Source organism: Cetorhinus maximus, unplaced genomic scaffold (assembly GCF_964194155.1).
Source record: "Cetorhinus maximus unplaced genomic scaffold, sCetMax3.hap1.1 HAP1_SCAFFOLD_531, whole genome shotgun sequence".
Lineage (NCBI taxonomy): Eukaryota > Metazoa > Chordata > Chondrichthyes > Lamniformes > Cetorhinidae > Cetorhinus > Cetorhinus maximus.
Window position 1 is genome coordinate 236,458 of NW_027596473.1, and position 26,073 is coordinate 262,530.

The 26,073-nt window shown below is 52.9% G+C and overlaps 2 protein-coding genes across 5 annotated transcripts in view; both read left to right on the forward strand.

Annotated features, from left to right (window-relative positions):
- Positions 1 to 2,683, forward strand: part of gatad2b (GATA zinc finger domain containing 2B) — a 111,511-nt gene extending 108,828 nt beyond the window's left edge. For all 4 annotated transcript variants that reach the window (XM_078535572.1, XM_078535569.1, XM_078535571.1 and 1 more), the window contains one exon: positions 1,084 to 2,683. In XM_078535572.1, the coding sequence (XP_078391698.1) occupies positions 1,084 to 1,217 (134 nt within the window). In that variant the 3' untranslated portion in view covers positions 1,218 to 2,683. The remainder of the gene's footprint in view (positions 1 to 1,083) is intronic.
- Positions 1 to 22,622, forward strand: part of LOC144673997 (uncharacterized) — a 131,907-nt gene extending 109,285 nt beyond the window's left edge. Inside the window, exon 3 of the mRNA XM_078535568.1 lies at positions 22,295 to 22,622. Coding sequence (XP_078391694.1) covers positions 22,295 to 22,622 — 328 coding nt within the window. The remainder of the gene's footprint in view (positions 1 to 22,294) is intronic.
- Positions 22,623 to 26,073: the final 3,451 nt, after the last annotated feature.

Sequence of the window (26,073 nt, forward strand, 5' to 3'; positions counted from 1 at the left end):
CTCCACCGCCGACCACCTTATTATCCCCAACTTTTAACCCACCCTGTGTGACCCAGCCTCCATCTCACCCACTCCCTGGAGGTTTCACGTAGGCCAGTTGCCGGAGGGAGAGAAGGGCAGGGCGTGCTGCCGATTGGCTCACCCATCCCATAGCCGGAGCGTTGAAGGGTAGCAGCTCCTCGGAGGTGCGGGTGCGAGACTGGGCCCTCCGGCGATGGGGGGTTGGGGGGAGTGGGGTGGGGAGGCGGGGACGAGGGTGCATTCCCGCCTTTACTTTTCCAGCTGCGTTCGGGCTGGAATCGGTCCCCTCGTCCTCTTGGATTGGTTAGCCCCCAACCCCACTTCGAGGCCGTGCCCACCTGGGGGGTGGCCAGACTACCCCCTTCCCCACCCGCCACCAGTGAACCAATGCAACAGCTCGGGGCAGGGCGAGGCCTGGCGCCCAGGCACAGAAGAAACCACGAGGCACGCCTGCGGGGATCGATTCTCCCACCCGCACTCTTCCCTCCTCAGTGACCTGTGTCCAGCCCCCCTGATCAGCAACCCCATGGTAGCGGTCACAGTTGGGAGAGTTATCCTAAGGGCCGTATAACCCTTCTTGGCCTGTAAGACCACACGTTTCCCTCCTTGAGTTAGGCTGGCTGCTGCAACGCCGGTATTATTGTTGAGGTTAACCCTCCCCCTGGGCCTTGGTGTGGGGGGGTTGGGTGGGGAATATCAGCCGATGTTCCCCAGTTTCCTGAACCCTGGCGGAGGATGACAGACTCTGGTGAGAGGCATATCCTGGCCGAAGAGCCAGCTGCAGTCGGGGTGGGCACTCATGTCAGGTCAGGTATGGGAGGGTAATGTGGAACTGCACTCCAGTGGAGCCTGGCACCTCGGGGAGGTAACGTGGGGAGGAAACACTGGATGCCAGTGCGAGGTGGCAGTGGGCACAGGATCCCCTGGTGTGCGCTCTGATTGGGTTACAGCCCCAAATCAATCTCTCTTCCTCCCCCCCACCCCCCCCACCAACGCCGCGCCCCGTCCCTTTCTAACTCAGAGCGTGGCACTCAGACGCTATTTTTTTTTTCCCTTTTGCAGGGGTCAACATGTCTTACATGAACGCCGGGGTCGGAGGTCAGAAGGGGTCGACTCTGGCGGATCGTCAGCGCGAGTACCTGCTGGACATGATCCCACCCAGGCCCATCTCGCAGTCCGTCAGCACGCAGAAGTGAAGAGCGGCCCCCGTCGCATGCAGTGCCTGTACTGGTGCCTAGTTACTTAACCCATCGCTTTGGGGAGCCCCCCCCCCCCCCCACCCCACCCTCTCCCCTCCTCTCCCCTCCCCAATATTATTGTACTTTGTGTCTATTGCTAACTTTGTTGTCAGGATGGCGGGATGGGCTTCTCCGGCCTGCTTCAGCTCACACAAGGCCGCAAAGCAAGTGTCAGACTTCAGAAACGTGGAGGTGTGCGTGTGCCTGCCTGTGTGAGTGTGTGTCTCTGCCTGTGAGTGCGTGTGCGTATCTGCCTGTGAGTGTGTGCGCGCGCGTGTCTGCCTGTGTGTGTGTGTGTCTGCCTGTGAGTGTGTGTGTCTGCCTGTGAGTGTGTGTGTCTGCCTGTGAGTGTGTCTGCCTGTGAGTGTGTCCGTGTCTGCCTGTGAGTGTGTCCGTGTCTGCCTGTGAGTGTGCGTGTCTGCCTGTGAGTGTGTCTGCCTGTGAGTGTGTGCGTGTCTGCCTGTGAGTGTATGTGTGCGTGTCTGCCTGTGAGTGTGTGTGTGTGCGTGTCTGCCTGTGAGTGTGTGTGTGTGTGTGTGTGCGTGTCTGCCTGTGAGTGTGTGTGTGTGTGCGCGTGTCTGCCTGTGAGTGTTTGGGCTTTCCCACTCGCTCCTCCCATGGGTACAGATTTGACAGGTTTGGAAACCTCTGGCCAGGCGTGCCGACAATGCTAACTGCTCCGCTGGTAGCACAGGGCCAGCTAAGGGTCAGTGAGGGGATTTTAACTCCATTTCGCCCCAGGCCCTCAGACACGTCGGAGACATCGTGAGGTGGCCGACCTATGAGCCGTTTTGGGGATAGGGAGAGTGGGGTGGGGCGGGGGAAGTTTGAAACGTTTGGGAGCTCCCATCCCTATCTTTGTGAGGCCCAGTTCCCCCCCCCCCTCGCGGAGACTTGTATTTGCTGTTCAGAAAGAAAATGTGTTGCGGTACTGAGGCGCCACCACTAGGTGTCGCTGGAGTGCGTGTTTGAGAGCCACCTAGTGGTTGTGAGAGGGTATTACGGCCTCCCCCCCCCCCCCCCCACCCCTTAAGATTCTCCCCTTTGCTAAACCTCAACCTATTAAATCCCTGAATTGTATTTTGTACAGACAAGACTCGTGTCCACCCTGAACCCTCCAAACTGGAGCCCGTCTCCCCCCCTCGATCCCCCGTTAGCCTGACTGGCCGCAGTGGCTCCCTGTGTGAGCCTAACCTCACATCCCCCCAACCCCCAACCCCACCCCACCCTCCCCCCACAGCCCACCACAGCTTCAGAAGGGACCGGTTCTCCCCAACCAACCACTGAGGGAGGGAGGGGGTGGGCGGCCAGGGTAATGTAAAAGCACAGCTCCGTTAATTTAAGAAGCTCCAGTCACTATCGCAGACCCTGGGAGTAGGCGTGTGTCCGTTCAAATGGCTTGTCTTATTTTTTTCAAACCGTCTGCAGGCGTCCCCATTCTGCAGAGAGCAATGACGATGGGGCCTTTTTAGCATGTAGGGTGACAGGGGAGGGGTGGGGAGGTTGTGGGGCGGGGTGGAGTGACAGGGTAGGGGTGGGGAGGTTGTGGGGGTGGAGTGACAGGGTAGGGGTGGGGAGGTTGTGAGGGTGGTAGAGTGACAGGGGAGGGGTGGGGAGGTTGTGGGGGGTTGGGGAGGTTGCGGGGAGTTGGGGAGGTTGCGGGGGGTTGGGGAGGTTGCGGGGGGTTGGGGAGGTTGTGTGGAAGTGACAGTGTAGGGGTGACAGGAGAGCGCTCAGATCTGGATTCCCCGTCGGCCTGTTAAAGGGACTGCATAGTGGCACCGAGCTCCCTCACCAGGTTTAAAATGCAGGAAGGTACGGGTTCCAGCCCCTCTCTGCACCAGCACCGCTGCCATTGGAGAGGGATGGGGTTCTTGGAATCGGCCTCAGTGTGTCCAGAGACCAGGACAGGCTGGAAGTCCCGTCCACCCAGTCACTCAGCACCCCAGGAGTCCGCACCCACAGGAAGGAGCAAGCTGGGCTGTGACTCTGCCACCACCACCTCCCCACACACATGGCCGAATACCTCACCGAGACTGACTGACTGCCTGGGTGGGTTATTGTAAAGGGGGAGTGTTGGGTTTTGGTGGCTGCTGTGGGCGAGTGGGTACTCCTGAGGGGGTGAAGGGGGAAGGGGCGCCAAGAGCTGTAGAAACCCTACAGTCACTCAGCAGGAGGGCCCGAGGGGTTACTTGAATCTACAGCCTCCCCCTTTTTACGAGGAGGGAATTAATTTTCTTATTTATTGCCTGTGTGGGTGTGACCCACAGTCACGAGAACCCCCCAGTGCAGCCGGGGGCCATTCAGCCCATCGTGGTCTGTGCTGGCTCTTTGAAAGAGAGATCCAATTAGATCCTCTGACCTCCCCCCACCCCCTCACCCAAACTCTTCCCCTCCCCCCCCCCACACCCCCACACCCCCTCCCCCACAGCCGTGTAGAGACTGTGGGAAAGGTTGTTTTCCCCCGGAATATATGCCGGAGGGGTTGAGATTGAAGGGAGATGCCGGGAATGGGGGGAATCGGACAGCCGGACTGAGTGAGGGTCCGCCCCTCGAGCAGTTAACCCCTTGACGCGGCCGACTGGGCATTCTCCACTGGCTTCCCATTCGGAGGAGGGGTTGACGACCCCGGGTGGGTTTGGGGGGGGTGGGGGGTGGAGACGGCTGGTGGTGTGGATTTGTTTGGGGGGCGGGGTGGGTGGGGAGGTGGGCGTGGGGTTTGTAACTGCAAAGCAGATTCCCACACGGAGCGGAGGGAAGGAGGGAAGCGGCAGGAGAGAGAGAGAGAGAGGGGGGGGAGGCGGGGAGGAATGGTGGGCTGCAGAAGGGTTAATGCGGGCTGGGGAGAGACCGAGAGGGGACGAGGAGGCCCCCCCCACCTCCCCCCTTGGCATTGTGACCGTTGGGCGAGGAGCTCCTGTGTGTGTATGTGTGTGTGGGGGGAGCTGGAGCTGTAGTTGTGCCCTCCCGCCAGACAGTGGCGACATTGCGCTTTGTGAACTGCTGAGTGAGTTTTATAAGCTGTGCTCACCAGCTCCCCCATCCCCTTATTATCACCCCTTTAATAATAGAGGGGGGGCTGAGAACTCTCATGAGTTTTGTACTCACAGAGACTTTTTTTAATGCCGATCTTGTCCCTGGCTTTGCCTCTCCAGGCCAAAGCTGTAACATAGGAACAGGAAGAGCCCGTACTTGAGCCAATCAGATCGGGGCTGCTCTGTGTTGTACCCACCTTGGTCCCCTCACCCTCCCGACCCAACAAAACAACGCCCATCTCCGTTTGGAAGTTTCCAGTTAAACCCCCCCCTCCACCCCAGCCTGGACAGCTTTTTTTGCGGTGGGGTGAGGTGGAGAGAGAGAGTTCCAGATTCCCGCTCCCCCTGTGTGTGTGTGTGTGTGTGTGTGTGTGTGATGTGCTTCCTGACATCACCCCCTGAACAGGCCTGGCTCCCATTTTAAGATCAATGTGGAATAGCCTCTCCCTGAAGCAGCCGAAATAATCCAAACTCTATGTTTCCAGCATTTAAACAGTGAGGTTATTCCCGATGGCACCTGTCCCAGTGGGAGGTGTCGGGGGAGACAAAGAGGCTGCCAAGTCCTGTACCTCAGCCCACAACGTCATAGAGCCCTACAGCAGAGGATGAGGCCATTCAGCCCATCCTGCCTGTGCCAGCTCTTTGAAAGATCTATCCAATTAGTCCCACTCTCCCCCCGCCCCTTACTCTTTCCCCCCATATCCCTGCAACTCTCCCCCTTCAAGTATTTATCCGACTCCCCCTCCTTTTGAAAGTCCCTATTGAATCTGCTTCCACCGCCCTTTCAGGCAGCGCCTTCCAGATCACAACAACTCGCTGTGTAAATAAAAAACAAATTCTCCTCATCTCCCCCTCTGGTTTTTTCCCCGATTCTCTTCAATCTGTGTCCCCCTCTGGTTACCGACCCTCCTGCCCAGTGGAAACAGTTTCTCCTTATTGACTCTGTCCAAACCCCCTTCCTGATTTTGAACGCCTCGATTCAATCTCCCCCTTAACCTTCTCCGCTCTAAGGAGAACAATCCCAGCTTCTCCAGCCTCTCCACATGAACTGAAGTCTCCTCATCCCTGATCCCATTCGGGGTCAATCTCCCTCCCACACCCTCTCCGAGGCCCTTAACACCCCTTCCTCAGGTTGTGGGGCTCCAGTACTCCAGGGCCGCAACGCTCTCAATATAGACATACCTGTGCGCTCAACAAAGTGTCACTCCTGTCACACTCAATGTCAGGGTGGGGGGGGTGGGGAAGGGCATTTGAAAGGCCCCCTGTACACTCTGAGTGTGTGCGTCTCCTCTCCCTGCACCCCGTCCCTTCCCAGTTTCCACTTTCTCCCCCCCCCACTTTACCTCACGGCCTTGAGCTTTCAGGTTTTATCTAAAGCCGGCTGAGGGGTGAAGTTATTCCAACGTTTGAGTAAATGAAGATGTGCTAGAAAGTTGAACGTATCAGGGTTTTGACTGGGCCCGACCATGGGAGCAGCGTGTGGGACATAGTCACTCGCGGGCGAGTTCCCCCCACCCTCCGGGGTGTGGCAAACGTGGAGTTAAATTCCCCCCCCGTCAACTTTTGAGTTGGCGCATCGAGGGGGAGGGGGTAGGGGCAAGGCACTCCTGCTTGCTTGCATATTTCCCCCCCCTCCAAAACCTTTCTGCCCAGCGCTGCAGCCAAGTGGAAGTGTCAGGCAGGCTGGGGAAGAGCTCTGAGGGATGTGTTAGCACACAAGCGACGGGGAGCAGCCTGGCATTTCGTGAGGAGGCTGGGTGAGGTGGGGCCCTTCCAACCCGGCACCATCGCCCGTTATAGCTGGCCTCGGTGCCCCTGCCCCCTCTCGTTGGCTCAAGCGAGATACTCAGAGCCGTGGTCTTGGAGCGGTTGCTGGTTCTGAGACGCATCCTGGCTTTGGTTTGGACAGTCCCATGAGCTCCTTTCTGGATGATGTGTAACTGTGGGTGGGCGGGCATTTATTGTATATTGAAAACTCTAGTTACTCTACAAGAGACTCGTCAACAAGCCTCTGGCCGTCTGTCACGCAAGGTGCCAGCCGTGGGTCAGCTGGCATCTCTCTCCCACCTCCCCAAGTCTGAAGGCCGTGTGGGTTCGAGCCCCACCACCAGCACCTTGAGCCCTGTAATCCCAGGCCAACACTCCCAGTGCCAGTACTGAGGGAGCGCCGCGCTGTCGGAGGGTCAGTGCTGAGAGAGTGCCGCACTGTCGGAGGGTCAGTACTGAGGGAGTGCCGCACTGTCGGAGGGTCAGTGCTGAGAGAGTGCCGTGCTGTCGGAGGGTCAGTGCTGAGAGAGTGCCGTGCTGTCAGTGGGTCAGTACTGAGGGAGTGCCGCACTGTCGGAGGATCAGTACTGAGGGAGTGCCACACTGTCGGAGGGTCAGTACTGAGGGAGTGCCGCACTGTCGGAGGGTCAGTACTGAGGGAGTGCCGCACTGTCGGAGGGTCAGTACTGAGGGAGCGCCACACTGTCGGAGGGTCAGTACTGAGGGAGCGCCGCACTGTCGGAGGGTCAGTACTGAGGGAGTGCCGCACTGTCGGAGGGTCAGTACTGAGGGAGCGCCACACTGTCGGAGGGTCAGTACTGAGGGAGCGCCGCACTGTCGGAGGGTCAGTACTGAGGGAGCGCCGCACTGTCGGAGGTGCCGTCTTTCGGATGAGACGTTAAACCGAGGCCCCTGTCTGCCCTCTCGGGCGGACGTTAAAGACCCCTATTGTAAAGATGAAGAGGAGTTTGTGGGGGAGGGAGGGAGGGGGAGAGTTGACCCCCGATACTGTAACCCGGCTGGCTGCTGTGTTTGACCAGCTCTCTGTGCGCACGACTGCGTCTGGAAAAGCCGCAGCGAGTGGGCCAACTTGGCCTTTCATAGGAGCCCGAAGCGTTGTCAGCCACCCACTCGAGTGATGGCTCCATCTTCACCTTGTGTTTAATGTGCAGTTGTTGTGGTTTCTCTAAGCTGTAACTCTACGTGTCTTTACTGCCATGTGGTGCTCCCCTCCCCTCCGCCCCGAGTTTGCCCATCGAGACCTCGTCCGGTTGGGGTCTTACAAGCGGGGAGGAGTGACACGTTTCAGGCGGTGTGAAGCCAAGGGTGGGGTGGGGTGGGGGGTTTAACAAATTGGCGGCCACGGATTCAGGCCTTGTCTCGCTCGGCGAGCTTCGTGCCGCCAATTCCCCCCCCCCTGGGTTCAGACCTCGGGCTGGGGGCAGGACTTTCCCTAACCTCGGCCAGGGCTGCGGCTCTGTGCGCCCCGGAGCGTACCGACCAGAGAAACCGTCAGCTCCCCCCGTCACCGCCCCCCACCCCCCCGTCACCGCCCCCCACCCACCCACCCCCCCGTCACCGCCCCCCACCCACCCACCCCCCGTCACCGCCCCCCACCCACCCACCCCCCGTCACCGCCCCCACCCACCCCCCCGTCACCGCCCCCCACCCACCCACCCCCCGTCACCGCCCCCCACCCCCCGTCACCGCCCCCCACCCACCCCCCCACCCACCCCCCGTCACCGCCCCCCACCCACCCACCCACCCCCCGTCACCGCCCCCCACCCACCCACCCACCCCCCGTCACCGCCCTCCCCACCCACCCCCCGTCACCGCCCTCCCCACCCACCCACCCACCCCCCGTCACCGCCCCCCACCCACCCACCCACCCACCCCCCGTCACCGCCCCCCACCCACCCCCCGTCACCGCCCCCCACCCACCCACCCACCCACCCCCCGTCACCGCCACCCACCCACCCACCCCCCGTCACCGCCCCCCACCCACCCACCCCCCGTCACCGCCCCCCACCCACCCACCCACCCACCCCCCGTCACCGCCACCCACCCACCCACCCCCCGTCACCGCCCCCCACCCACCCACCCCCCGTCACCGCCCCCCACCCACCCCCCGTCACCGCCCCCCACCCACCCACCCACCCCCCGTCACCGCCCCCCACCCACCCCCCGTCACCGCCCCCCACCCACCCACCCACCCCCCGTCACCGCCCCCCCCCACCCACCCACCCACCCCCCGTCACCGCCCCCCACCCACCCCCCGTCACCGCCCCCCACCCACCCACCCCCCGTCACCGCCCCCCACCCACCCACCCCCCGTCACCGCCCCCCACCCACCCACCCCCCGTCACCGCCCCCCACCCACCCACCCACCCCCCGTCACCGCCCCCCACCCACCCACCCCCCGTCACCGCCCCCCACCCACCCACCCACCCCCCGTCACCGCCCTGCAGACCTCCTGCTGGCTAGCGCACGTTTGGGGAGTCCCTGGGTGACGTCGTGGTCTGGTTGGGGCTGCGAGACACCCCCCCCTCCCTCTGGTTCAGTTGCATACCAACCCCTCCCTCCCCCCCATTGCAATCGGGCATCCAGGGAGTGCCTAGCGCGGCCCAGTTATTGCGCTGGACCTAAAACCGCACCCCCCAAAGGGGGGAAGCTTGTACATACTAGACTGAGGAGGTGGTTACAACGTGGGACATCCACCCGGTTGCTCCCGCGTGGTTACAGCGCACGGACCGGCGCAGAGCGTGAATCATGTGGGTCGAACTAGAAGGGGGGGGTGGGGAAGATGAGTCCCTCTCTCCCCCGCCCCACCACCTCCCTCCCCCCCGCACAACACCCAGCGAGAACCCCCTCTCCGAAACTCCTTTGCGTTTCTGTCTCAAAAGCTAATTTGTGCAACTGAAGCCATGTTGACATAAAATGCACCTGATGTGCTCGCTGCCCGATACCCTTGTACAGCCTTCCTGTATCTGAAAACGCGGTGAATCAGGTTCTTAATTGGTTTTTGTTGTGTGTTTACAGTTTAACTGGACATTAACAGTCCGACCGTCTTTCCTACTCCAGTAACACTGGGTCAATCCCTTCCACCACCCCCACCCTCCTCCCTCCCCCACACTCTCTCCCTCCCTCCCTCGTTCTTTCTTTCTGTTTTTATTTTAAAATTTTTAATTTAGACGAATTTTTCTTCCGTTCTCTCTCTTTTTTTAAAAAAAAACACATTTCTGTAGGTTGTCAAAGTTGCTAAGGCTTGTTTTATCATTTTGTATTGTGCTGGATTTGTATGTATTACTCTGCAATGTATTACGAATGTTATATACCCCAATGGGAATAGAAGCTGCCAAGAGAGAAAGTCATCCAATGACTGAAAAAAAAAATAAGCAAGTTTTTCAAAAAACCTTTGTAATATTTATTACTTATAGGTTGTGTTTAATAAGGAACAAGTTGAATCTCCTCAGTGAGATGATGTATGTGCTAATAAAACTATCAGGTGATTATATCTGACTCGGGGACCCTCGCACTCCTTCATTCACCTCCTGGCGCGTGGGGGGGGGCTTCGGGATGCAGACGGAGTCGAGGTTCCCTCCGTTTTGAATTCCCCCCCCCCTGCAGCTATCCCGGGGGCGGGGGGGGGGGGGGCCTTTCGGTGTCGCCGCCCCACCCGTCCACGGTGAATTCGGGATGGCTTCGTGCTTGTGCCCCCCCCCCGTCCAAACTTGGACTGGATTGAGACTGCCGCCCCCCCAAGCAAAGCTCGTTTTCGTGTCGGAGGGAACCACCGAGGGGAAGATGTATTTTTCCCCCCCCCCCACCAAAAATGTACCTCCGTTCACATTTTTGTCCCAAAACAGTTCAAATTGGATATGGCAGAGTGCAGTAGAATTGAACTCTCAGCCTCGATACAGTCGCATTACCTGCACAATCGGTACAGCACAGAAAGAGGCCATTCGACCTGTTGTGTCTGCACTGGCTCTCTTGATTCACCTCGTGTTCCTCCCCCACCTCCCCCCGCCCCATAACCCTGCACACTCTCCCTTTCCAGATAACAATCCAATTCCCCTTTGAACGCTTCAGTTCAACCTGCCTTCCCCCACACACTCAGGCAGACCCCTGACCACTCGCCGTGTGAGAAAGTTTCTCCTTGTGTCGCCATCGCTTCTTTTACCAATTGCTTTAAATCTGGGCCCCACCCCAATCCCCCGGTTCTCAATCCTTCCCCCCCCCCCAGCGGGAACAGTTTCTCCCCATTCCTACTCTGTCCAGGCCCCTCGTGATTCTGAACACCTTGATCAAATCTCCTCTCAGCCTTCTCTTCTCCAAGGAAAACTTCTCCAATCTGTCCACGTAACTGAAGTTCCTCACTCCTGGAACTGTTCTCGTGAATCTTTCCTGCGCTCTCTCCAATGCCTTCACATCCTTCCGAAAGTGCGGCACCTAGAAATGGACGCAATACTCCAGCTGAGGCCGAACTGGTGACTTATACAAATTCAACATAACCTCCTTGCTCTTGTACTCTACGCCCCTATTCATAAAGCCCAGGATGCTGTGTGTGCTTTATTAACCGCTCTACCAACCTGTCCTGCCACCTTCAATGACTTATGCACATATACACCCAGGTCCCTCAGCTCCTGCACCCCGTTCAGAATTGTACCCTTTATTTCATATTGTCTCTGTGCTCTTTCTACTAAAATTAATCACTTCACATCTCTCCATATTGAACTTCATCTGCCACTCGTCTGCCCATTCTGCCAATTTGACTATGTCCTTTTGAAGTTCTACATTGTCCTCCTCACAGTTCACAATGCTTCCGAGTTTTGTATCATCCCCAAAACTTTGAAACCGTGCCCTGTACGCCGAGCTCCAGATCATTAATACATATCAGGAAAAGCAAGAGTCCCAACACTGATCCCTGGGGGAGTCCACTACAAACCCTCCTCCAGCCTGTACAGCATCCCTTAACCACTACCCTCTCTTTCCTGTCACCGGTCAATTTTATTTTTATTCATTCACAGGATGTGTGGGTGTCGCTGGCTGGGCCCAGCATTCATTGCCCTTCCCTAACTGCCCTTGAGAAGGTGGTGGGTGAGCTGCCTTCTTGAACCGCTGCAGCCCCCTGTGGTGTAGGTACACCCACAGCGCTGTTAGGGAGGGAGTTCCAGGATTTGGACCCAGCGACGGTGAAGGAACGGCCGATATATTTCCAAAGCAGAATACAATTTCGTATCCACGTTGCTATTGTCCCTTTTAACCCGTGATCTGTAAAGTGTGGCACTGTATCAAATGTCTTTTGGAAGTCCATGTACACCACATCAACTGCATTGCCCTCATCAACCCTCTCTGCTCCCTCTTCAAAAATAAAAAAAACCCCAACAAGCTAGTTAAACATGATTTTCCCTTAAGAAATCCATGCTGGCTTTCCTTAATCAACCTGCATTTGTCCATGTGACTATTCACTTTGTCCCAAAGTATTGTTTCTAGAGGTTTCCCCACCACAGGCGTTAAACTGAGCAGCCTGTAGTTGCTGACAGTCTTGATATTTACAATGTACCTTCCATGTCAGGCCTATAGAGCCCAAGGGCAAAATGTTTCCAATTGAATATTACAGGAAGTGCGACAGACTTTTCTCCGCACCGCATGTTCCACTCTGAGGTACTCGAATACAATTGCAATGCTCTTGATGCTTACAAGATATGTTCCATACAGCCCGAGTGGTTCTACACAGTTTCCAGTTCCTCGGTTTGCTGTGTCCGCAAGGAGTATAACCCCTACAACCCTCCGAGATCTCTGCGCTCCTCCAATTCCGGCCTCTTGAGCATCCCCCCGATTCCCATCGTTCCAACCATTGGCGGCCGTGCCTTTAGCTGCCTGGGGGGCCCTGAGCTCTGGAATTCCCTCCCTAAACCTCTCCACCTTCTCTTTCTCCGATATACTCCTTCAATGCACTTTCTCTGAAGCATACCTTAATTTTGTGTTCTAACCTCCATTCGTAAAGCATAGGATCCTGTCTGCTTTTTTATAACAATCTTCTCAGTCAATTTATTTGACCCAGTTTGTTAGTCTAAATCTACCAACATCAATTGCGTTGTGGCTTTCGAAACGTTCTTAAAAACGCAATTTCTCTTTCTCTTTGCTAATCGCCGGAGTCTGGTTAATGAGCGGGTAATTTAAAATTCCCTAGAAGCTTTCTGCTGCTATAGTGACTCATCTCGCTGCAGATTCCTTCATCCATTCCTCTCCTGCTGTTTTGGAGTCTGCCACATGATGCCATTGATAGAACAAATCCTCTTTCCCTCAGCTGTGTCTCAGTGGGTTGCTTTCTCTCGCCTTGGAGTCAGAAGGTCGTGGGCTCGAGTCCCCCTCCAGAGACTCGAGCCCCGTAATCCAGGCCGACACTCCCAGTGCCGGCACGAAGGGAGTGCCGCACTGTCGGAGGGTCAGTACTGAGGGAGTGCCGCACTGTCGGAGGGTCAGTGCTGAGGGAGTGCCGCACTGTCGGAGGGTCAGTGCTGAGGGAGTGCCGCACTGTCGGAGGGTCAGTGCTGAGGGAGCGCCGCACTGTCGGAGGGTCAGTACTGAGGGAGTGCCGCGCTGTCGGAGGGTCAGTGCTGAGGGAGTGTTGCACTGTCGGAGGGTCAGTACTGAGGGAGTGCCGCACTGTTGGAGGGTCAGTACTGAGGGAGTGCCGCACTGTCGGAGGGTCAGTACTGAGGGAGCGCCGCACTGTCGGAGGGTCAGTACTGAGAGAGCGCCGCACTGTCGGAGGGTCAGTACTGAGGGAGTGCCGCACTGTCGGAGGGTCAGTACTGAGGAAGTTCCGCACTTTCAGAGGGTCAGTACTGAGGGAGTGCCGCACTGTCGGAGGGTCAGTACTGAGGGAGTGCCGCACTGTCGGAGGGTCAGTACTGAGGGAGTGCCGCACTGTCGGAGGGTCAGTACTGAGGGAGTGCCACACTGTCGGAGGGTCAGTACTGAGGGAGTGCCGCACTGTCGGAGGGTCAGTACTGAGGAAGTTCCGCACTGTCAGAGGGTCAGTACTGAGGGAGTGCTGCACTGTCGGAGGGTCAGTACTGAGGAAGTTCCGCACTGTCGGAGGGTCAGTACTGAGGGAGCGCCGCACTGTCGGAGGGTCAGTACTGAGGGAGCGCCGCACTGTCGGAGGGTCAGTACTGAGGGAATGCCGCACTGTCGGAGGGTCAGTACTGAGGGAGTGCCGCACTGTTGGAGGTGCGGTCTTTCAGAATGAGACATTAAACCGAGACCCACGTCTGCCCCCTCAGGTGGATGTTAAAGATGCCACGGCCGCTATTGGAAGAAGAGCGGGAGGGGGGTGGGGGCGGGGGGAGTTCTCCCCGGTGTCCCAATATTTGTCCCTCAACCAACGTCACTAAAGAATATGATCTGGGCCATTATCACGTTGCCGTTTGTGGGAGCTTGCTGTGCACAAAATGGCTGCTGCGTTTCTGACATTGCAGGACTATGCTTAAAAAATACATTGGTTATGAAGCACTTTGGGATGTTCTGAGGCTGTGAAAGGCACTAGAGAAATGCAAGTATCTCTTCGATTAAAACCGGGGGCACAGGGTTGGGGAAGGGCTTGCGGACTCCTGAGATGTCTGAATCTCGGGAAAAGCAGCCTGTTTCTCTGGTGAGACAGCACTGGCTAGGATTGATCAGGAAACGCTTTGTTGCTTAACATCAGCGTGAGTGTCAGTTTTTATAGTTAACAGGTACAGGCAGGAAGCAGGGAAGGGTGGCAGGGGGAGGGTGTGGAATCAGTGGACAGCGCGCTTGAGATGAACCAGGTTCTGGAGCAGCTCGGCCGAGAGGGTCTGAGTTATTGGAGAGTTTCCCCCTTATTCAGTGTGGCACCTGAACCCAGACTTAGAGAGAGACACTGATTCTCACAGGACTGTCCCAGCCTCAAAACTGCAGCCTCGCTCATCCCACCTCTCCAATTCCATTCTCCACCCCTCTCTCATTTCTCTCTCTCTCTCCTCCCTCTCCCTCCTCTCTCTCCCCCTCTGTCTCTCCTTCTCTCTCCTCTCTCTCTCATATTTCTCAGTCTTCCTCTCTCCCTCTCTCTCCCTTTCATATTTAGCTGTGTCTCTCTCTCTCACCTGTCACCTCACACACTCTGTATTGCACTCTAACTGCTTTTCTCTTCCTCCTTCATATTTCTGTCATTAGATTCCACGTTCTCTTCTGACCTAGCTATATTTTGTTCCTTCTCTTCCTCTTTCTGTCTCCCTGCCCTTTGCTCTCTCTCTATCTCTATTTCTCCTTTCTTTACCTGCCTGTCTCCACCTCCCCCTTGTCCCTGCATCTCCATCTCTCTCTCTTTCTCTTTCCATCTCTCTGTCTCTCCCTGCCTCTTTGTCTCTTGTATCACTCGGTCTCTCCATCTCTGATTGTCTTTTTCCCTCTCCACCTCTCTTGGCCTCACCTTGGTCCTCCTATCTCTCCCTCTGACTCTGTCTCTTTCCATCTCCTTGCCTGTTTCTGTCTCTCTATCTCCCTCTCTCTGTCTTTCTCTCTCTCTCTGACTTTTTCACTCTATCTCTCTGCCTCTCTCTTTCCATCTCTTTGCCTGTTTCTGTCTCTATCTCTCTCTCTCTCTCTGCCTTTCTCTCTGACTTTTGTCTCCCTCTCTCTGTCTCTTTCCATCTCTCTTTGTCTCCTTGTTTCTGCCTGTCTCTCTCTCCATCTCCCTCTGCCTTTCACTCTCTCTGTCTCTGTCTCACCCTCTTGCTGCCTAACTATATTCCCACTTGCCGTTCCCACTGTCCATGTTCCTCAGTCTTGCCTGTCTCTCTGATCTATCGCCATTTCTCTCTGCTACCTGCAGTTATGGGCATAGCTGATCAGCTCAATCATTCTCATAATACATTGTAGTGTTTTAGGGATGGGCAGTGAGTACTTGCCTCACCCACATTCTGTGAACAAATGCATTTCAAGAGATCCTCGTCTCTGGGTGCTCCTGATTGGTTCTGGCTGTGCCTTTGAGATTGTGGCTTATACTGAGGGTGTAACTCATATCAGAAAGCAGCTTTTGTGTTCATGTGTCGAATGTAAACTCCAAACCAGGTGGAGTTAAGATTCAAACTCATTACTTAATCTGTCTGCCTCTCATGCTAACTGATTATTTGAATGCACCTAACGCACCCCTATCCAAGCTGTTCCAGTGCAGCTACAACACTGGCATCTACCCGGCTATGTGGAAAATTGCCCAGGTATGTCCTGTACACACACAGCAGGACAAATCCAACCCGGCCAATTACCGCCCCATCAGTCTACTCTCCATCATCAGTAAAGTGCTGGAAGGGGTCATCAACAGTGCTATCAAGCGGCACTTGCTTAGCAATAACCTGCTCACTGATGCCCAGTTTGGGTTCTGCCAGGGCCACTCAGCTCCTGACCTCATTACAGCCTTGGTTCAAACATGGACAAAAGAGCTGAACTCCCGAGGTGAGGTGAGAGTGACTGCCCTTGACATCAAGGCAGCATTTGACCGAGTGTGGCATCAAGGAGCCCTAGCAAAACTGGAGTCAATGGGAATCAGGGGGGAAACTCTCCACTGGTTGGAGTCATACCCAGCACAAAGGAAGATGGTTGTGGTTGTTTGGAGGTCAGTCATCTCAGCTCCAGGACATCACTGCAGGAGTTCCTCAGGGTAGTGTCCTCGGCCCAACCATCTTCAGCTGCTTCATCAATGACCTTCCTTCCATCATAATGTCAGAAGTGGGGATGTTCGCTGATGATTGCACAATGTTCAACACCATTCACAACTCCTCAAGTACTGAAGCAGTCCATGTCCAAATGCAGCAAAACCTGGACAATATCCAGGCTTGGGCTGACAAGTGGCAAGTAACACTCGCGCCACACAAGTGCCAGGCAATGATCATCTCCAACAAGAAAGAATCCAACCATCGCCCCTTGATGTTCAATGGCATTACCATCACTGAATCCCCCACTATCAACATCCTGGGGGTTACCATTGACCAGAAACTGAACTGGACCAGCCATATAAATACTGTGGCTACAAGAGCAGGTCAGAGGCTGGGAATCCTGTGACAAGTAACTGACTCCCCAAAGCCTGTCCACCATCTACAAGGCACAAGTCAGGAGTGTGATGGAATACACTCCACTTGCCTGGGTGAGTGCAGCTCCCACAACACTCAAGAAGCTTGACACCATCCAGGACAAAGCAAACCTGCTTGATCGGCACCACATCCACAAACATTCACTCCCTCCACCACCGACGCACAGTGGCAGCAGTGTGTGTACCATCTACAAGATGCACTGCAGCAACTCACCAAGGCTCCTTAGGCAGCACCTTCCAAACCCACGACCACTACCATCTAGAAGGACAAGGGCAGCAGACACATGGGGAACACCACCACCTGGAAGTTACCCTCCGAGTCATTCACCATCCTGACTTGGAAATATATCGGCCGTTCCTTCACTGTCGCTGGGTCCAAATCCTGGAACTCCCTCCCTAACAGCGCGGTGGGTGTACCTACACCACAGGGGACTGCAGCGGCTCAAGAAGGCAGCTCATCCCCACCTTCTCAAAAGGGGCAATTAGGGATTGGCAATAAATGCTGGGCCCAGCCAGTGGCGCCCACATCTCATAAACGAATACATAGAAAAAAAAAGCAGAATGTTAAGGGTAATAATCTTTTGGATTATTGCTCAAGCCACATGCAAAGTGGCATAGCAGTTGAGTGATAAGGAAAATTAACCCGTGACTAAAGAGTTGGGTGTGGGAAAGAGGGAATACTTTCCCGGGAACACTGGGACCCGTTCTGGGACAGGTATGAACCGCGGAGCGGATGGACTGCCCCTGCACTGGGATGGGACCCGTGCCCTGGTGAAGGGGGTAACTAGGGAGGTGGAAAAGGCTTTGAACTGGTAAGGCGAGGGGGAAGGAATCTACAGGAAGGGTAAGCAGCCGACAGGTAAACAGAACAGGGCAGGAAAATGTAGGGAAGAACCAAATAAGGAGAACATCGATGGCAAGGGAATAGAACGGGAGCCTAAAAAGGATGGTTAAACATAAAGTGAGCAGAAACCCCATAAAAAATGAGTTAAAACGTCTGTACTACAATGCTCACTGTGTCTGTAATAACACAGGAGAGCTGGGGAAAAATCATGTGTTGGGAGGAACCAGACATAGGAAATAAGAGTAGGCCATTCAGCCCCTCAAGCCTGTTCTACCATTTAACTAGATCATACCTCAACGCCATTTTCCACACTGTCCCCGCGTGCCTTGCTGTTTTTAATACGTAGGAATCTACCTCGAACAGGCTCAATGACTGAGCCTCCAAAGAGGATTTCAAAGATTCACCACCCTCTGAGTGAAGAAGTTCCTCTTCGTCTCATGGCCGACCCCTTATTCTAAGACAGTGTCCCCTGGTTCTAGACCACCCCCACCGCCCCACCCAGAGGGAAACGTCCTGTTTACATCTCCCCTGTCGAGCCCTGTAAGAATCTTGTATAAAAGCAAAATACTGCGGAAGCTGGAAATCTAGAACAAAAACAAAAATACCTGGAAAAACTCAGCAGCTCTGACTGCATCTGCGGAGAGGGGGACAGTTAAGAATCTTGTATGTTTGAAATGAGATCACCTCTCATTCTTCTAAACTCTAGAGAATACAGGCCCAGTTTCCTCAAACTCTCTTCATAAGACAATCCCGCCATCCTAGGGATCAGCCTGGTGAACCTCTGCTGCACTCCCTGTATGTAAAATATACTATATAAATATATATTTCATAGTAGAGATTACTGAGACATGACTACAGGAAAATCAGAGCTGGGAATTAAATGTTGCAGGGTAAAATTATATATAGAACGGGATAATAATGACTCCCCTAGTTTACCATCCAGGCCTGACCATAACAGGTCTTTACTGAGGGTGAAGGTATTTATTTAATGTCTCTGCTTAACAGTTCACATGTTGATTGCAAAGAAACCAGTCTGGCAGGCTTTCTTGAGGTTTAAACACAAAGCGGTTAGTTTTTATTGAGTTAAAAACACACCCAGGTAGAGATATGCAAATATTTAAAGGGTAAATCTGCTTTCGACCTTTGCAATACACACACATGGACATACACGCGCACACACTCACACACAGACACACACTCACACACACACACGCACGCACGCTCACACACACATGCTCACACACACACATGCACGCATGCACACACACACACATGCACATGCACACACACACACACATGCACATACACACATGCACGTGCACACACGCACGCATACACACGTATGCACATACATGCACTCACACTCGCAGGCACACACACACCCAGGAACATGCACACACGCACGTGTACACACGCACATGCGTACACACACACACACACCCATGGGCGCGCGCGCGCACGCACACACATAATATATACAGTACAAAGTTACTTTCCTAGCCAAATTGAAGTTCAATACAAAAAGGAAAAAAATAGAGAGTTCACTGTTAATGAGTCCTTTGCTGGTATCTGTGGCTACGGCAGATTTTTCTCCACGGTGATCTTAAAAATCCAGGAGTTGAAGCCCATGTAAACTGTAATTTCTGGAGACAGTCTCTTTTATTTTTAAACATAATCCATCCTTTCAAGAAGTTGATGAATTTTGCACCAGAGGTTCCTGTCATTTGAAAATTCTCTATCTCTGTGCTAGATTTCAAACATCAATAGAGTTAGGGCCCTGAACTTGAGAGAGAAGGGGCGAGGGCGAGTTTTACTGCCCCATTAGCAGGTTCCTTCCAGGCTACTGCATTTCAGCTTGTGTGTTGCATTAGAAGAGATTCAGAAATGGTCATTCTAGTCACGTGACCTCTCTCCCCATGATGATTTTAGAAGGTAATTGAGTGGTTCACATTCAGACAGTCAGTGTCTATTGTCCCATGGTCTGGGTGATTAGATTCTGTAATGTCCCAGCCATTTACTCCTGAATGATTCATTATCCATCTAAATGAGATAAGAAGAACACCTTTCCATATAGCCATTGTCCGGGTAGACTTCCTGCCTCTTCTCCAGAGGTAACCTTATAGAAATGCAAATGGTGAGGTCCAGTACAGTTTCAGTAAATCTTTTGAAATAGTTCTTAACAGCAGGTGCGGAATTCCATGAGGGTTTCTGGGCATGTTTTAATTGTATTCCAGTTTGGATCCTTCCAGAACACTGGTCAACTTGTAATACCAGGTATCGGGTGACTTGTGGCAGCCATCTTAAGTCGATGCCTTTTCTTGCTTTTTAAAAGTGCTTTTTAAACAGTTTGATATATGTTCGATTAGCTGATGGAATTAAAGATCGATATAGCTCCTGCACAAGTCACATCATAGTGACCATAGGGAGAAGGGGGAGGTGGAGTAGCTGTACTTACTTGGGATAATATAATGGCAGTAGAATAAAGGGACACAGCCATCAGCTGACAAAAATAAAATTCATACCGCTAGAGATAAAATATAACAAAGGATCTGTCGCATTAATAGGTGTGGCCTACAGACTACCAATACTGGAGGAAAAGTGGAGGAAGAAATATGCAGACAAGTTAGGTAATTGAGTAAAAAACATGGAATAATCATCACGGGGGATTTCAACCACCTTGATATTAATAGACGAAGAGGTAGGAGAATGGGATAAAGAAATGGAGCTCCTGCAAAGCGTACAGGACTCCTTTCTGACCCAGTGTGAAAAGCCTGACAAAGGGAAGATTCACTGTTGGACCCAGCAATGGGGAACGAGCCAGAGCAGGTAAGAGAAATGAGAGTATGGGAACATCTAGGCAATAACGATCATAATGGAATACGCTTTAAGATGCTGACAGAGGAGGACGTAAGCACGATGAAAATCAAGTTATCAGATTTGAGGATAGCTCGTTTTGAGGGGCTGAGAATGCAACTTTGGAAAACAAAGCAGGCAAACCGTGATGCAGGAGAGCGGTGGGTAGCATTTAAAATGGTAACCAACCGAGCCTGGGGAAAACATCTTCTGTTGAAAGGAAATAACTAACCACTAGTTTGGTGTCTAAACACAAGTAAAGGCTTTGGGGGACAATTGAGGGGGTTTGAACAGTTGAACGGTGAGATGAGTAATAAGATTTCAAATTAAAAAGGGATGTTTTGAATAAACTAAACCAACTCAGAGAGGATAAAACCCCTGGTCTGGATGGATTGCATCCACATATTTTAAAAGAATTTAGAGATAGCAAAGGCTTTGATACTCACATTGAATAATTTGTTAGGAAAAGGCAGTGTGTCAGAGGGGTGTCGGAGAGCGAGTGTTAATTCCTATATCTAAGAAGGGGGTCAGAACATATCCGGGGAATTATAGACCAGTCAGCTTAACGTCAGGATAGCAAAAATAATGGAATCCCTACAAAAGGAGAGAATAGGTGAACATCCAGGAATGAGAAAAATAATAATGAATAGTCAGTGTAGATTTCAAAAGGGAAAATCTTCCTTCGCCAACCTGATTGAATTTTTTGAAGAGGTACCAGAGAGAGCAGATAATGGGAATGAGGTAGATGTAATCTATCTAGATTTTTCAAAAGGCCTTTGATAAGGTGGCCCACAATAGAGTAAAGAACAAGGTCAGAGGGTGTGGAGTCGGGGCACAAGAGGCAGAACAGGTTGCTCGAGGTTTCAAGACGGAAGGCAGAGAGTGGGAGTGAAGGGTTGTTATTCTGAGTGACAGGAGGTAGGGAGTGGTGTCCTACAAGGATCGGTGCTGGGACCACTGCTGTACACCATTGACATGAACGCTTTGAACTTTGGAATCGAAAACACAATTTCTAAATTTGCAAGTGGCACCAAATTGGGGTTGGGGGTGAAATAGTCAATACTGAGGAATTCTGCAATAAATTACAGGCGGACATGAACAGACATTTGAAATAGGCAAATAATTGGCAAATGGAGCTCAACACAGAGAAATGTGAGGTGGTACTTTTTGATAGGAAGATTAGTGAGGTCACTTATTGAAGGTCCGAGACTAGATAGGGTAGAGGAGAAAAGGGATCTCCCTGTACAAATGCACAACCGCCAAAAGTTGCCCCACAGGTTAGTAAGTTAGCACACCCCCTTTATTTTAGGGATGGAATTGAGAAGCAGTTATGTTAAACCTGTATCGAACTAGTTACATTTCTAGTACATGAGTCAGAAAAAGTTAGCATGCAGGTACAGCAAGTAATTGCGAAGGCTAATGGAATGTTATCCTTTATTATGAGAGGGATTGAACATAAAAGTAAGGATGTTATGGTTCAGTTATACAGGGCATTGGTGAGGCCGCACCTCGAATACTGTGTGCAGTTTTGGTCTCCTTATTTAAGGAAGGATGTAAATGCATTGGAGGCAGTTCAGAGGAGGTTAACTAGATTAATACCTGGAATGAGTGGGCTGTCTTATGAGGAAAGGTTGGACAGACTGGGCTTGTTTCCACTGGAGTTTAGAAGAGTGAGGGGGTGAATTGATTGAAGTTTACAAGATCCTGAACGGCTTTGACAAGGTGGACGTGGAAAGGACGTTTCCTCTTGTGGGTGAGACCAGAACTAGGCGGGGGGGTCACTGTTTTAAAATTAGGGGTCGCCCTTTTGGGACAGAGATGAGGAGAAATTTTTTCTTAGAGGGTTGTGCAACTTTGGAACTCTCTGCCTCAGGAGGTGGTGGAGTTGGGATTATTGAATATTTTTAAGGCGGAGGTAGGTAGATTCTTGTTAGGTAAGGGAATTGAAGGTTATCGGGGGGTGGATGGGAATGTGGAAATCGAAATACAGGAAGATCAGCCATGATCTTATTGAATGGCGGGGCAGGCTCGAGGGGCCGAATGGCCTCCTCCTGTTCCTATTTCTTATATTCTTATGAACCCCGGTTAGACAACGCTTGGAGTGCCGTGCACCGTTCCGGTCACCACATTATAAAAAGGATATCGAGACATTGGAAAGGGTGGAGAGAGGATTGACAGGGATGATCCCATGTGTAGGGATACATATCAGGAAAGGATTGACAGTCTGGGGCTCTTCTCTCAATGGAAGGCTGAGTGGGCGACCTAATCGAGGTCCTTAAAATTATGGAAGGTTTTGATCAAGTGGATACAGAGAGAATGTTCCCTCTTGTGAGGGGGGAGCAGCAGAACAAGGGGGGCCATCGAAATAAGATAGCCCCCAAGAAATCCAATGGGGGAATTCAGGAGAAACTTCTTCACCCAGAGAGTGGGGAGAATGTGGGACTCGCTCCCGCGGGGAGCGGGGAGAATGTGGGACTCGCTCCCACGGGGAGCGGGGAGAATGTGGGACTCGCTCCCGCGGGGAGCGGGGAGAATGTGGGACTCGCTCCCGCGGGGAGCGGGGAGAATGTGGGACTCGCTCCCGCGGGGAGCGGGGAGAATGTGGGACTCGCTCCCGCGGGGAGCGGGGAGAATGTGGGACTCGCTCCCACAGGGACTGGGGGAGAATGTGGGACTCGCTCCCACGGGGAGTGGTCGAGGTGAATCGCAGAGATGGATTGAAGGGGGGGAGAAGCTGGATAAACACATGAGGGAGAGAGGAATAGAAGGATATGTTGATGGGGGTGAGGGGGAGGGGGGTGGGAGGAGGCTCGTGTGGGGCAGAAACACCAGCACGGAGCAGAGGGGCCGAATGGCCTGTATCTGTGCTGTGTAATTTATAAACCGCGCTCTTTCTCTCTCTCTCTCCTGAAGATGCTCCTTAAAACTGGCTTTGTTGAGCTAACCTTTGGTCACCAATCTTAATATCTCTTTAACGTGGCCCAGCGTCAAATTTACATCCCTGTGAAGCATCCTGTTCAAGGTGCTATATAAATGCAATTTGTTGGTGCGCTCTGAGCCGAGAGAGTACAATGTAGGTCATAGATTGGCCAAGCATCGGGTAGCCCTGGATGCAGCATATTCCAAAAGTGCATTATTGGAAGAAGTTCCTAGTGTATGCACAGGATGAGCCATTAGCTGTGGTCTTAAATACAGAGAGTTATCTCCCCCACAGCAGCCCCAGGTCTAACACTATAAACAACCACATGCAGACTGCACGAGGCCATCCTTCAGCAGCTGAGACCAGGGACACCTCTGGGAGTTAAACATTGGAATGCATTAATTGGAAAACTTGATTCAGAATCTGATGTGACTGACTCACTGGATAGTCAGGCATTTGCTCTTGACTGGAGAAAGTCACAGTCACTCGCCGCTTCTCGCTATTTCTCAGTCTATTCGCTCCATCTGTCCTTCTCTCTCGTTCTCTCCCAATCTCAGTGTCTCGACCCTTCTCCACCCCTCTCTCTACCTGTCTCTCCCTCATGCTCACTCTCTCTCCCTTAATCCCTGCCCCTGTAACCCTCTCCACAGCCCTTTATTTCTGTCTCTCCTTCCCTCTCTCTGTCTCTCCTTCCCTCTCTCTGTCTCTCCTTCCCTCTCTCTGTCTCCCCTTCCCTCTCTCTGTCTCTCTCCCTCTGTCTCCCTTTCCCTCTCTCTGTCTCTCCTTCCCTCTCTCTGTCTCCCCTTCCCTCTCTCTGTGGCCCCTTCCCTCTCTCTGTCTCTCCCTCTCTGTCTCCCCTTCCCTCTCTCTGTCTCTCCCTCTCTGTCTCCTTCCCTCTCTCTGTCTCTCCTTCCCTCTCTCTGTCTCTCCTTCCCTCTCTCTGTCTCCCCTTCCCTCTCTCTGTGGCCCCTTCCCTCTCTCTGTCTCTCCCTCTCTGTCTCCCCTCCCTCTCTCTGTCTCTCCCTCTCTGTCTCCTTCCCTCTCTCTGTCTCCTTCCCTCTCTCTGTCTCTCCTTCCCTCTCTCTGTCTCTCCTTCCCTCTCTCTGTCTCCCCTTCCCTCTCTCTGTCTCCCCTTCCCTCTCTCTGTCTCTCCCTCTCTGTCTCCCCTTCCCTCTCTCTGTCTCTCCCTCTCTGTCTCCCCTTCCCTCTATCTGTCACTCCATCTCCGTCTCTCCTTCTCCCTCTCTCTCTCCATCCCATGATCTCTGTACCATTGTCCCTCTCTCAGCCCTGTGAGTTTATTTTCCTCTCTCCGTCTGTCTCTCTTTATCTCTCCGACTATTGACGATTCCGTCTCCTCCTGTGTCTCTGCCGCTCACTTGTTTCCTGCCGCTGTCTGATGTTCTTGTGCTGCCTTTCACTATCTCTGTCTCCGTGCGCCTGCTAGTTTCCCTCTACCACTGTCTCCCTCACTCTCACTCTGTCTCAGTTTCTCTCCCTCTCTCCTTCCCTCACTGACTCACAGGAACACTAATTAGGAGCAGGAGCCTACTCCCCCATTCAATACGATCATGGCTGATCTTGGGCTTCAACTCCATTTTCCCGCCCGCTCCCCATATCCCTCGATTCAGAGAGATCTGTCTATCCCAGCCGTAAATATATTCAACAATGGAGCATCCACAACCCTCTGGGGTCGAGAATTCCAAAGATTCACAAACCCTTTGGGTGAAGAAATTTCTCCTCATCTCAGTCCTAAATGATCGGCCCCTTATCCTGAGACTGGGGCCCCCGTGTTTTAGATTCTCCGACCAGTGGAAACAGTCTCTCAGCGCCCACCCTGTCAAACCCCTTCAGAATCTTGTAGGTTTCAATCAGATCCTCTCTCATTCTTCTAAACTCCGGAGAATATAAACCCAATTTACTCAGCCCCTCATCGTAGGACATCCCCCTCATCCCGGGGACCGATCTAGTGTAACCTTCGCTGTACCACCTCCAATACAAGTATATCCTTCCTTAAATGTGGAGACCAAAACCGCACACAGTATTCCAGATGTGGTCTCACCTAAACCCTGCACAACTGGAGCAAGGCTTCTTTATTCTTGTACTCCCAGCCCCTGCAATAAAGGCCCACATGCCATTTACCTTCCTAACAGCTTAATGCACCCACACGCTAACTCTCTGTGTTCCTTGTACAGACTCACCCAAGTCTCTCTGAACATCAACACTTACAAGTTTCCCACCTTTTAAAAAAATATTCTGATTTTCTATTCTTACGAACAAAGTGAATAACTTCACACTGCCCCACATTATACTCCATCTGCCATCTTGTTACCCACTCACTTACCCTGTCTATTTCTCTTTGCAGCCTCTCTGTGTCCTCCCCGCAGCTTACCTTCCATCTAGCTTTGTATCGGCAGCACACCTAGATATATTACTCTCTGTCTCTTCATCTAAGTCAATAATATAGATTGTAAATAGCTGAGGCTCCAGCATTGATTCCGGTAGTCCTTGAGAATACCCCAATTACGCCCACTCTCTGCTAGTTTCAGAGCATATAAATACAGGCCTCCCAGTGTGACTTCGCGCAAGAGTGTGACTTTGAACAAGCGTGCTGGGAGTTGGGTGAGTGAAGGAGTTCGGTGAAGGGGAGAAGGAGGTGCTTCTTTGTAGGAATTGGTTCTTGCTCTGCTACAGGGGAAGAAGCTAGCTGTTTGCTGAGTATCTGGTAAGTATCTGGTAATTGGTTAAGGTCTATTCTATTCCCAGGGTTTAAAATAGTGTACGAACTGGTGGTAAGGTTATTAAAATATATAAAAAAAGATAATAATTAATTGATTAAAATGCATGAAGCATGCCAGGGAATGTGACGGGTCATGGCTGCAGCATGTGGGAGCTCCTGCGTGCATTGTAATCCAGGGAAAACGTGTCTGCAGTAGGAATTTGAGGCTCGAGTAGCCACGGCTCAGAGCCATCGAGCTGGAGGCTGAGCTGCAGACACTGCAACGCATCAGGGAAGGTGAAAATCACCCAGACACTTTGCACCAGGAAGCGGTCATACCCCTTAGGACAGGGTCTTCTGATTTGGTCAGTGGTCAGGGACAGGAGGATGTGACTGTGAGTGAGGCAGGTAAGGGAACCCAGAGAGCAGGAGTGCAGGAGCCTTGATCTTGCAATTGTCCAACAGGTTTGAGGTTCTCTCAGCTTGTTTGGATGAGAGCTGCAGGATGGATGAGCCAACTGACCATGGCACCATTTTTTTTTATTCATTCAGGGGATGTGGG